Below are 12,620 nucleotides of genomic sequence, written 5' to 3'. Positions count from 1 at the left end.
GTACCCAGTGATAGTGGATCTTTTAGGAACTATGGGCCTAAAAAATAACTCTCACCTTTCCTGCTCAGAAAAACTGATTCAAAATCAGAATTTCATAAATTCTGAAGAGTGGTTCAGAGTAAAGAACAAAATATGCACTTAACTCGCAGTTGCATTAAATCCAGCTGGGTTAGAAAGTGTCTGTAGCATTATATGTTCATGTGGAATAGATCAGCTACTGAAAGATGACATGGAAAGCTTGATCAGAGAAGCTTGTTTACTCACTGCTTGATCAGACATTTCATCATCTAAATCAGTAAGCTGATGAACCCTGATGTATTGAGCAGTTTGGCATCAAAGGGTTAAAAATTTGTGTTTTTTTTCCTAAACTACAGAGCCTATTGTGCTATTTTTACTGAAAACTCAGATACGGTTGGCACTAATTTTAGATAAATTATTCCAAAGTGGGAAAGTTTTTAGTTAATTTTAGATACATATTTCCAAACTGAGCCACTGGAGCCTGCTGGCTTATAAAGTGGCCGTCTGGCTGAGGAATCCGATTTAAGTGCTATTGAAGCTATAAATCCTTTCCATGATGAAATAATACAACTTCCGCACACATCTTGATCGGCCCATCAGTGTCACATCAGAATTGGAATTTTTAAAATTTTTTTATTTGGTTTGGAAACTTATATATAGAAATGACAGAAATGCTGCAAAGCGCCACATTTCAAGGATGCTGAAATTACAGCTGTGTGACTCTACCTAAAATGATGATCATGTATGAATGTTCAGAGAGTGAACGTTGCGGTGGTATGTGACACAGCTGTGGTGTTAAAGTACAGAAGCAAAGGTCACAGAAACACTGCCAATTAATTCCTTATCAAGTTTTCAGTAGAGATGGTTGTTAAGTATTAATGTTAAGTACTGATGTTTGGTAAAAGAAAACACCACTGGCTTTATTATACCATACCAGTTTGTCCCAAAAACAGAGACACCCCCTCTTCGATTTTTAGCTTAAATGCTGTGGTGAAAACTCACCTCCTCCGTGACAATGATCAGCGGGTATCTGTCCTCGGACAGGAAGTTAAAGATGCACCAGATCTTGAAGGCGTCGTCGTTGGAGATGAGCAGTTGACTTTGATCCAGGTTCTTCCTGGCGCACAAGGTCCAGCACATTTTGTTAAAGTCCTGACGGTCAAAGTTATCAGTCACCTGTGGCAGAGCAGAGAACAGCAGCTCTGGTGAGTCAGCGGTTCGCGTTGGGAAAACAGTTTATTTTTCCAGGGAGAAGAACAGTTTGTAGGGAGGCAAACCAACGACAGAGGGCACAGATAAAACTGAATGACTTAGCGAAGGTCAACCTGTTCACATTTCCATGAGAAAAATCGCATGGTTTTCACTCTGTATCTGACCCTGGCTTCTTTTCTAAAGACCAATGTTTTCTTGGATTGTTTCATTTTAATAGGTCTGAAGAGTTAAAACTATTTATGATGTCACAATAAAAATGCAATAAAAAGTTGAGAAACCACTGCTGAGGTAACTAATGGTAAGCAAAAATAACATTGTTTTAAGGATAGCCTGGCAATATTCTATGTTTTTATTTTCATAAACATTTAATCAAAAGATTAAAACCATTTGTTAGTTTGTTTCAGTACTTTCTAACTTTCCCACCCATATCTCAGATACAGTGGCCGTATTTATGTTCTCCAGTGCAACACTGTGGCTCATTGGTGTTTTAAATAGATTTTGGATCATAATGAAAGAGCTCCAGATACACAGACAAGACCTGCCAGCTGAATCAGTTTGTCGTTGGTTTTAATCCTGTCACAGAATTTGATGAAAATGTAAAAAATATATTGTTAATAAATATTTTGCAGCACATTATTTTCAAAGAAGCATGACAGGAAGAGGTGATAATACAGGAAAAAAACTAAAATCGGTGACACCAACATATTCATAATATATTGTATATCATTCTTTTCTATACATTGCAAGTACACTGTCCCTGTCACCTCCCAGAGAGATGGCAGAGCAAAAGAAATGTAACAGGAAACAGAAACTGGCCTTTAAAAAAAATATGTCTATCCGCTCCAAAATTCCAAAGCAAAATGGGAGGAAAGCTCTTGAAAAGGTACAATCAGTGCTGTGGAGGCAAATGTTTTCCTTGAGGCGGTGAACTGTAGCGTCTCCATGGGGACCGCAAGCAGGCTGACAGCGCAGTCGTGTGGATTAGAAGTACATCTCGTCCTGCCGGCAGTTGTCCCGTCAAACAAGCCAACAACAATCCCCCCAAAACAACTCCCAATGTTCGCATAATTAAAACCACGCTTTTTCAGGAAAAGTTGAGTAACGCAAAAACAAACACCTCGTAGAACATCTCAACTCATTAGGTTAAATGGCAACAGGTCAGTAACATGATTGGGTATAAAAAAGAGCATCTAAGAGAGACAGAGTCTCTCAGCAGTGAAGATGGGGAGGGATTCACCACTTTGTGAAAGACTCCATGGAACATCATTCTCAAATGATGCTCCTCAACATCAAATTGCAAAGCATTTGTGAATGTTATCATCTACAGTTCATAATATCATTAAAATCTTCAGAGAATATAAAGAAATGTCTGTACACAAGTAACATGGGTGAAAAAAAGAAACTGGTTTCATAACCTGGTAGGTTCTCTTCCACATATGTTGCAGATACAAGGAAAATATAAGTCACACAGTCTCTAAAAAGTATGAAAGTGGTGATAACTAGAACAGGTATAGTTACACTGTCATGGATGTTAAACTACACTTGATATGTGAAATGGTTGTTCTGTTACTAAGATGATTGTGAGTCACGCCATTGGACAGATCTCACTGTAAAATCTCGACTGATGAAACTGGTAAAACTAATTATTGAATATCCAATAAACAGAAATTTGCTAAATAATTCATCAAAATTGCATTTGTCTGCACTTATGTTTATAAGTTGAACATTTTTCTTGCTTCGAACACGCTCATCGTTGTTGGTGTGCGATTTACAGAACCTTCCGTTAAAGCCAGATCTCTGAGCCCTAAACGTCTGGGCTGTGAACAAAACCGAGTTCGTGACTTATTTTCTCATCAAAATAAACTTGTACTACAGTGCCGTGCTCTTCTAATTTGATCCTGAATTCTCTCACGGTTGTTTTCATTCTGCAGTGTGGGAGAGAGAAGCATTCAGCTGAAGTGAATGACTGCACTTAAGGGCTCTGAAGTTTTCTAAGGCTACACAGGATCTGATGTAATTTGCTATTGTGCTAATTTAGGTTGAGTGCCTGTGTGGAAACCTGCGCTGGATGTTAAAGTGATACTCCACCCAAAGTCTCTGAAACACTCATTCTGCCTGTTCGAAGAGTGGCAGTAAAAAGCTTGTACAGACTTTTTTTTTTTTAAATCAAAACATTTCAGCTGTGGTCAGTTTGACTTTGTGTCTCTTATAATGGAATCCTGTACAGGCACTTTTTCTCAACCAAAAGCTTTCCTGCAGTGTAATTAACTGTTCTGCTGTCCATCCATATGGTCAGCATGTTCAAAAATGTGACAATTATATTGGGGATTTGGACTTGAGTCAAACTTCCATCACAAACAATTGTAATTGAGTACATGACATGTGTTCCGGGGGAAGACATGATCAGACATGGTAGCCAGAGTAGATTAGTGTGAAAATGTACACATTACACATTTGACAACAAGTGTATGTTGTTTCTAGAGCACCCACCACCCCATACAAAACCTCAATAACTTTTTACTCTTACACCTGACCTGCTTTCACCTCCCATCTGCAGTCTCCTCAAAGGTTTCCCTACAAAATGTCCAATTTTACAACCCCATTTCCCAAAAAGTTGAGATGCTATGTAAGATGTAAATAAAAACACAATATGCTGATTTACAAATCATGTAAAGCCCATTTCATTAAAAAAAAAATTAACAAATAGAAAATATCAAATATTGAAACTAATAAATTGTATTGTTTTGTGAAAAATATATGGTCATTTTGAATTTGATGCCAGCAACATGTTTTAAAAAAGCAGGTTCGGTTGACATGCCTGGGGCGCATTTAGGTTTCTGGTTGTCAGTCAGATCCACCCCTTGCTCCTCCCCCGCTCATCCAAAATGATCACTTCTAGCTCCAAAAAACCAGAATGGTGACAAACAAACTGCCAGACTCAAGGCTTCCAGATGGTAGTTCACCAACAAATAGATGACGCCACAGTTGCCACTTGGTGCAGAGCTGGGATAATCTGTGGTACTAAAAATGTTATCTAACTAAAAAAAGGTTTAAAGAAACAATTGCCAATATTATCACTAATAGCTGGGATCTAGCCTTGTTACTTGTTACTGTTGAACTCTGTTGTAGCTGACATCAATAAGCAGAGCAAAGCTGCTGTTTTTTGTGAAGTTGAAACTACAAACTTCTATTATAGCCACCTCTAAAGCCTACAGGTGCTGTTTGGAGCTAAATATAGATTCTGGGTGGAGGCTGACCTGCTGCGGTGAACAAGATGCTCCCATCATAAATATTTTGTAATCACATTTCAAACCGTAGACGACTCTGACATTAAGTCTGACTCAAATAAAACAATATTCTTTACTGATACTCAGCAAAGTAAGACTGGTGAGGACGAGGATGGTTGTGTAACTCCATTAGTGTGGATCGCACTTGTGGTTTTGAATGACTGCAGCACGACAGTTGAGGAGGAAAAGAAGGGAAGTTGTGAAAGAAGAATTTGTTATGAAAGAGCACTTCGTTGTCGAACGTCTTTGTGTCATGCTTGTCTTGTTTTTTTGTTGTCTTTATTGCTCGCTGGTTCTCTGTTTTTCCATTCCTCCTCCTTGCAGCTCACTCTCAGTCTCTACCCTTTAACAGTAAGATCCTTGTCAGCGCTGCCCCCCCTCCTCTCTACTGCTACATGTTCATTAGGATTCAGGATCCAAACTTCAGCCCTATCTCCAGCAAACACACAAGTGAAACAAGTGGAGTGAGACTGTCACGAAAAAAGCCATTACCAGTTTAACAGGACTGTCAGTCATTTAATTAAACCAACAGTAGAGAAACAGCTGATAGTTGAGCAGATTAAGACAAGTCTTTTGAAAAAAGGGGAAACAAGAAAAGTTGTGAAATGGTCCAGAACAAAAAATTACCACAACAATTTGCAGGTGTTATTAGGGTGGTTCCCTAAACTTCTGACTTCCTGGTAAAGAGACAACTGAAACATTATTTTTAAATGCCTGGTCAAACCCGAAGGACTACAATGTAGATTCATTATCTTATCCTTGCAATACAGACGGTTTATAGACTGTTGTGAATCTCATCAGTAGAGCAAGCTTTTCCTAAACTGTTTCCTCATTCTCAAGTTTCTTTAGGTATCTCATTCCCTTCGAAACTCACTCTCAAGACTGTGTGCAGGTGGTGTGAATTGTCAAAGTTCACCAAAACTGGGCCCAACCTGGGAAGCACCTTACCTCTGCCAGCAAAACCAGAGACTGCAACCATTTCACTGAAATAACATGATGTTGGTGCAGAGTTGGTGTGTGTAAATATATGAGTCCTGACAATAAATGCAATCTGATGGTTAAACAGACAGGTCCACACTTTTTAAGTACATCTTAAAACAGTACTTTCATACATGTCTATGCAAAGAAAAAGGTTTTGGTTTGGTCCTCCTGGTAATACTGTGAAGAAATCCTGTCCTAATGCAATTTCAGTGTTGGAGATGGAGGACAAAATTCCCAGTAAAACTTAACCAGTCTATTGTCTGGTATTAAACTTTTTTAGAGATATAACAGTATCTGCCTATATAACAGCCAAATAAGGACAAAACAACTGAGGTACAGAAATGGAAAAGATATGTGTTAAAACATTGTCACCATTCTATAGTTTGTCCATCAACAAGTCTGATAAATTTCTTGCACAAATGGGTTAAAAAAAAAAAAAAAAAAAAAAAAAATCTAAAATGTGTTTATTTTATGTTTTTGGGTTGTGTAAAGATTCAGCTAAACATATCATTGTTTAAACCTGAAAATGTCAATATCAATTTCAGTCCTTCTTTTGTTTACAAATCTATTCTACAGTTCTGCTGAAACTAAATATTATGAGACTTCAACAGCATGGAGTTCAAATCAAGTGTGTATCTTATAAGGTTACAGTCGCTGTACTATTAGTCTACTGCACCTCAGCATGATAATCCTGTTTTACTATTCAAACCTGATTAATCTTACTACTCACATGCTGGAACCTCATTTTAGCGTCTACACATTTTGGCCCCAAATGAGGACTTTGGACACAGGACACAGGACACACACACACACACACGCGCACACACACACACACACACACACACACACACACACACACACACACACACACACACACACACACACACACACACACACACACACACACACACACACACACTTGGTATTTCAGTATCACAGAGGATCTCTTGTTTCTGTGGAGTGCAACGCTACACCAAACCACAAAGTGCTGAGTCCTGAGCTTCAACATCATCTCTGTCTCTGCTGCCACATCAACAGTGTTCAGTGTTGTAGTGTCAGGCTACTATAGCCTAACAATCCCACCACAGTGACTCGTCTGTTGTTGGCCTCGGTGTTCAGATAAGATGAAATGGCACTGGTCAGGATTTTATTTTCAGCTGCATTGATACAGACAAGTGGAGTGAGTCAGTGAGGATGATGCACACTCTCCAACTCTTTTTACTTCCTATCTGTGGTACAAATACAGAGACATGCAGACTGAAGTTTTTCTTGACTTGCAACTTTATTCATTTGTAAAATAGGATTCTTGTTGTCCTATGTTTTGAGTTTCGGGTCCAATACACACACACACACACACACACACACACACACACACACACACACACACACACACACACACACACACACACACACACACACACACACACACACACACACACACACACACACACACACACACACTTGTGTGACAGGGTGGAGTTTCCTTAGGCGTGAGGGCAGTTGAATGCTTTGACCAACACCCTCACTGTCCACGGCCTTGTCACCTCTACCTTGTGCGTGTGTGTGTGTGTGTGTGTGTGTTTGTCTGTGTGCGCGTTAAGGGCGGTTATTGAAGTGAGCCCATGACATCATGTTTCTTTTCCTGAACCTAAATCCCAAATTTACATTTCCTTAAGGAAGTGTTGATGTTTAAACTTTTTAAACATCACTAACTCACCAGCAGTCAGCCATTATATGTGCATGCCGTGATGCCAAATAAAAAACAAAAGCACGTTATTTTATATGCTAATGGTGCTTTCATAGTTTCAAAACGTACAAAATATGTCAGGTCAAATGTGGGGAAGATTTGTATAAAATTAGAGTTATTCCATTTGAGTGTAGCCACAGAATGTCATTTGGACTTTGAATATTTGCTCATGGATACTGTACATCAAAAAGAAGTGAAATAAGATTTAATCTTGTTTAAACTGTATAAGGGTTAAAGAGTGTGTTGCCGCGCCGCATACAGGCCTGACGCAGTGTTGTTGGCTGTTAAACATGTTTTACAACTTTCTTTCAATGATCTACAAATGAAAAAGGCTGCATGAGGAACTAATGGGCTATCTATGAAAATGAAAAAAAAAAAGTTGCTCAGGAGTTGCCGACTCCCACAGTGAGAAACCACAAATCAGCTCTGGTTAAAAAAAAAAAATAAAAGGTTCAGCACTGACCAAGAGAACATCCTCTTCACAACACTCAAAAGCAGCTGCCTGCATGTTTGATGTCCAAAAAGATTCACTCAATACACAGTCAATGTCTCTCAGAGGGACGATGGCTACTGTGTGATGTCGCAATTTTTTTCACACAATAAATCCCTTCAGACATTATGGCGGCGGAGTGAAACTTTACAGCAGCTCAAAGGAAAAAACAACAGATAAGAGGACAAACCAAGAGAAACTGACTTTAGCTAATCCAACCGTTACGTGTGCAGCTGGATCGATTAGTCAACAGATCATTCACTGGCAACTCTGATGCTCAATGATTCTTGATTCTTCAATGGAATTGATTTCTAAGGAAAGTGTGAATGTTGACTGGTTTCTGTAATCTGCTAAATATCTTCAACTATCTCGAAGACATCACCTTGGACTGTGATGGACATTGCTTTCTGACCATTTTCAAATGTGATTTTTATATTACCCAATCATTAAATTTGTATCCTTGAATTAAACATTCAACTTTATAAAGCATGGAGCAAACCATAGGACAAAATATAAACTTTTTATACTTCAAATCAATTAATTAATTGATACATTTTAAAACATTTTTAATTACAGCAGTATTTAAATCATGTATTATTCAACTCATCAACTAGGTTTCCAACAGCATTCCCTGCATTTTATCTTTCAATAAAATGGTTTAAATGAAATCACAAAATAATTATGATTTGTTATGACTAACATATTGTGTCAAAATTACTTTAATTTCTGATTCACAGTTTTAATTTTGTAATTATACGCATGTAAAAATGAGCGAGTTTCCATTGGCCAAACTCGTAGCAGCAAGCCAATCAGAATTTGTGTTTTTTGATGGGAGTTGGAATTCATGTCATTTGTAGGTGGCTCACTGCATGTAAAATGATCATTATACGGAAACTTGTGAAAGATAAATTACCTGTGAGGTGGAACAGCTAAAAATGAACAGTAATACATTTAAAAATAACAATCACATCACATCTAAAAAAAAAAGAAGATGAGCATTCAGACAGCTCGTTCAGGAGCGTTAACTTGGGACACAACAGAGTTCCAAACCTTTTGCCACGGAAACAGCTATTCAGTACCTGCTAGGTCTCTATCGTAATGACGTCATATAACAAGAATCCCAAACAGCCAGAAGGAGTTTAATTAGAGCTCACTGCTGCCTGACCTCACAAAGGGAAAGGTATTTTCACTTGTCGTGATGCCCAGCTAAACAATCACTAACGATCCATTCATGCTGTGACCCTGTTATAACATCATACAGACGGATGGACAGAGCTCAATAAGCCACTCAGTGTTCAATAACTAGTTTTGTATTGCTGTCCGAACTCAACACAGTACAATGATAGATGGACACAAAAGAGTCTGACACCAGCACAATATACCAACACTATGTGTCAGTCAACGGACCTCTATAGTCTAATGAAATAGTATGCAACTAGTATCTTGAATTCAGAATTGCTGCATCAGACTTTACTTTAAAAGGGACATTTAGACAGAATGAATATGAAAGAAGGAATGAAAGACATCAATCACGTTTATACTACAGTGATTGGAGCAGCCATATGTGGCCATGAATGAGTTTCATGTGTTGTTAAGGAGGAGACCAAAAAATTGGAAAGACAAAGAGCAAGTAATTAAAGAGTCAGTAGAATTTGCTGGATTTAGATCAAGTAGCAAATAACACGTCATGATGAATCTTTTCACAATAATGTTTTTTATGATCACTAAGCATCTTTGTAGGAGAATACTATAGCAGACTAAATGATCAACTTAAAAAAAATAAAAAAATACAACCATTGACCTCTGCTAATCAGTCACGTTGCAGTTTAAATCCATGACTATCCAAACCCATATACGATACAGTATGTAATGAGGACTTTGAAAGAATTTGCTCAATAAATCTGATTCCAATAAAACACAGATTTTTCAAATGAGGATGTTTCTGCAAAGAAGCTACTTATTCTAAAATGTGGATTTTTTTCACACACACATCTTCAACCCGACAGCACAGGAGATCTATTCAATCACCAGTTTCAAGGCAGCCACTCAAGATTAGTGTCAACAGTTCAGTCTCCGACCAAATGTAAAAGTATGGTCACAATCTTCCTCTCTGTTCTTGAGGTAGGGTGTTGATTAATGTCCAGAAAAGTGTTTTTGCTGAATGTTATGATGTCACAGGAAGTTGAGCTGTGACCTTTTGTATATATAAATGTCATTACTTCATCATTTTATCCCAATAATGATCTATGTAAAAATTATTGTGTTATGGCCACAGATATGTGTTGCGAGTCCGAGTGAATATTTGCACTAAATTTAAACAAAATTCCTTCACAGCGTTCCTGAGATATTACTTTCACGAAAATGGGACAGACGGACACAAAAACTGAAAACCTGAAGCCTCAGGTCACGACCATCATCATCGTCATGGACGCTAAAAAATCATGCAGATGCACTGCTGCAGTTTTTCAGCCCTGAGTAGCATCTGCAGGACTTGCTCTTAAACCCAAACAAGCTACAACAACCAGTTAGTTCCATCTTTCTGTACGTGACTTTGGTGACAAAAACAAAGACAGAAGCACACAAAGCACTGGTTGCTGCTGGTAAAGCTGCTGTGAGCATATGGTAACAACTGAAGGCTGCCAAAAGACATTTTTATCAACTGACAGTTTTTCCTTCATGTGGATTTCCTCAACTGGACAGTCAGAGGACCCAGTGACACAATCACACTGAAACGAGACAACTTGGTCTTCATGTTATATTTTTTTCCAGTATTGCTGCCAACTTGGTGTTTTTTGTTTTTTTTACTCTTTATAATGTATTATTTTCCAAACAAAGAGATGAAGACTCACAGCACTGACTGATGACTCAAAGACAAATCACTGGCCTTTATTGTTTCCTCCTTCCAGAGGAAACTGTTGTTTGTCAGCTTCCTGTCACTGATCTGTCGGTAAATGTGAACGTATGCTTTGTTAACCACGAGAATGTCCAGTCTTACCAAAGAAAGACCAAACTGGGCGCAACAGGAGCTGTTTCTGAGCCGCTGTGATCTTCTGTTGAAGAATTACAATCTCCACCTCTAACTTCATCAATCTGCGAAACTGAGTTGAATACAAGGTTTTCTATTTACAATACTAACGTGTTTAGCTAGTTGCTTTCAGGCAAAAATTGTACATACTCTACTTTGGCTAACTTGCTTTGGATAGTAGCACCAATTTAATGTCCTGAGCTGGCTGTGTCCAGATGTGCAACACAGCTGGTCCTCCAGTAAAAATCAGTGTTACTGACTGACCTTGTCCAGGATGAACTTGTTCAGGTATGGCATATATCCTTGGTTGGAGACGGGACCCTCATCGTCATCTTTAAAGTGCTCTTCCAGTGCCACCGGGTCATGTGGAATCTTCATGACAGTACACAAGTTGTGGGACAGCACCTGAAATCATGAGTGGAAAGACCTATTTTTAACAATGAGTATGTGGATAAACTGATAATAGGAGCTTCATTAAAAGTGAGAAAAAAAAGAACAAAAATCTCCAGTGACATTGACAAGCCTGGAGATGAAAATGTTTTAACAGAAAGCTTGCCAAAGCCTCCTTATTGTCCTTTTTCCCTTTAAAATCCAGCCGCTTTTGAAAAAAATCACTCCCACAGCTAACCGGTATCTACATGTAACAGTGTTTCAAATCACTGGGCAGTGTGGGTTCATCTCTCTGGCATTAAATAATAGCCAACAGAAGATCCATTAGATCTAAATGCAGTGCTTCTGCAAGTTACCTTGTTTATCAAATGTTCAAATGAAGACACATTTGTTGTCTGAGATTTTCTATATTTCCCAGAACTCCTGTTGCACTCAGATGGGGTTTACAGACACGAGCAACCATGCAGAGAACCAAGAGAAGCAGAAAAGAAGGAGTTTCACCTCTTTCACCACACAACATATCTTTTGCATTGCATTCTGGTATTTTGTGTAGAAAGTAGTCTTACTAGGGTGCATTTAGTGACAACCATTTTGTCTTTGGAGTCGAAGGCAGCTGAAGTCAAAACTTGACCTTTATTGTCTACCTAGTTGTGAATGCTGAACAATGTCTGGCTGGCACACTGGCCTTCAGCTGCATATCCATAAGTGGGTGTGTTCTCTTGTTGTATACATGTTGAGATTTATCTCGAGGATTTGTTTTTTTCATTTATTTTTTTTTTGTTTTAGCTGTTTAGCTATGTTTAGATTCTTCCACTGATGAACAATACATTTAACTATTGAATTATTGGCACTAAAATAAGTTTATGATAACTTTTAGTCAACATTAATGCATTTACCGGGTCTGTTTGGGATTATTGAAACACTCCAACGAACTCTGCAGCGGTTTCTGCTTTTAATTGTTTAATTGCTTTTATATTTATATGTTTACTAGGATCTTCTTCTGTAATCAAACAGGTGCGTCCCGCTATCAAACACACACGGGCGCTTGCAGTTTTTTCCACGAACAGCGGAAGAAAAAGAGTACGTAATCAGCACGAAACATGTCATAAACGATATCAGAAGTTGACACCAGCAGCAGGCGCCAAACGGTGGCTCATTGACTCATAAGTGACTGGAGGGGAATAACTTCAGCAGCCTACCTTCAGCTGCGATTTGGACACTTTCCCGCTTTTGTCCACATCCAGCGCTGTGAACGCGTGCCATATCGACTTTAAAAGTTCGTCCCGCAAGGCCATCACGCTGAAATATAACTCGTTGTTCTTCCACTTCTCTCCTCCCAGGGCTGTGTGCCTGACTCTTCCTCTCTCTCTCTCTCTGCTGGACACGATGAGGAGGAGTCACGTGACGCGCTGTCAGACACTTTGTGCTGCGTGTTTGGCATCACGATGATGAGCGCAGAGCTGCAGCACC

At 38.8% G+C, this 12,620-nt stretch overlaps 1 protein-coding gene across 1 annotated transcript in view; it reads right to left on the bottom strand.

Moving 5' to 3' along the window:
- The window catches only part of swap70b (switching B cell complex subunit SWAP70b), a 30,661-nt gene extending 18,156 nt beyond the window's left edge, over positions 1-12,505 (bottom strand). Inside the window, exons 1-3 of the mRNA XM_069695460.1 lie at positions 12,350-12,505; positions 11,025-11,165; positions 1,021-1,194 (exon numbers count right to left, since the gene is read on the bottom strand). Of these exons, the coding sequence (XP_069551561.1) occupies positions 1,021-1,194; positions 11,025-11,165; positions 12,350-12,445 (411 nt within the window). The 5' untranslated portion in view covers positions 12,446-12,505. The remainder of the gene's footprint in view (positions 1-1,020; positions 1,195-11,024; positions 11,166-12,349) is intronic.
- Between the last annotated feature and the right edge of the window lie 115 nt (positions 12,506-12,620).

This window comes from Brachyistius frenatus, unplaced genomic scaffold, assembly GCF_029030835.1.
Source record: "Brachyistius frenatus isolate BFR_SWC_R1_liver_20210118 unplaced genomic scaffold, ASM2903083v1 Contig_19, whole genome shotgun sequence".
Taxonomy (NCBI): Eukaryota; Metazoa; Chordata; class Actinopteri; family Embiotocidae; genus Brachyistius; species Brachyistius frenatus.
This window is presented reverse-complemented; position numbering and strand designations above follow the sequence as displayed.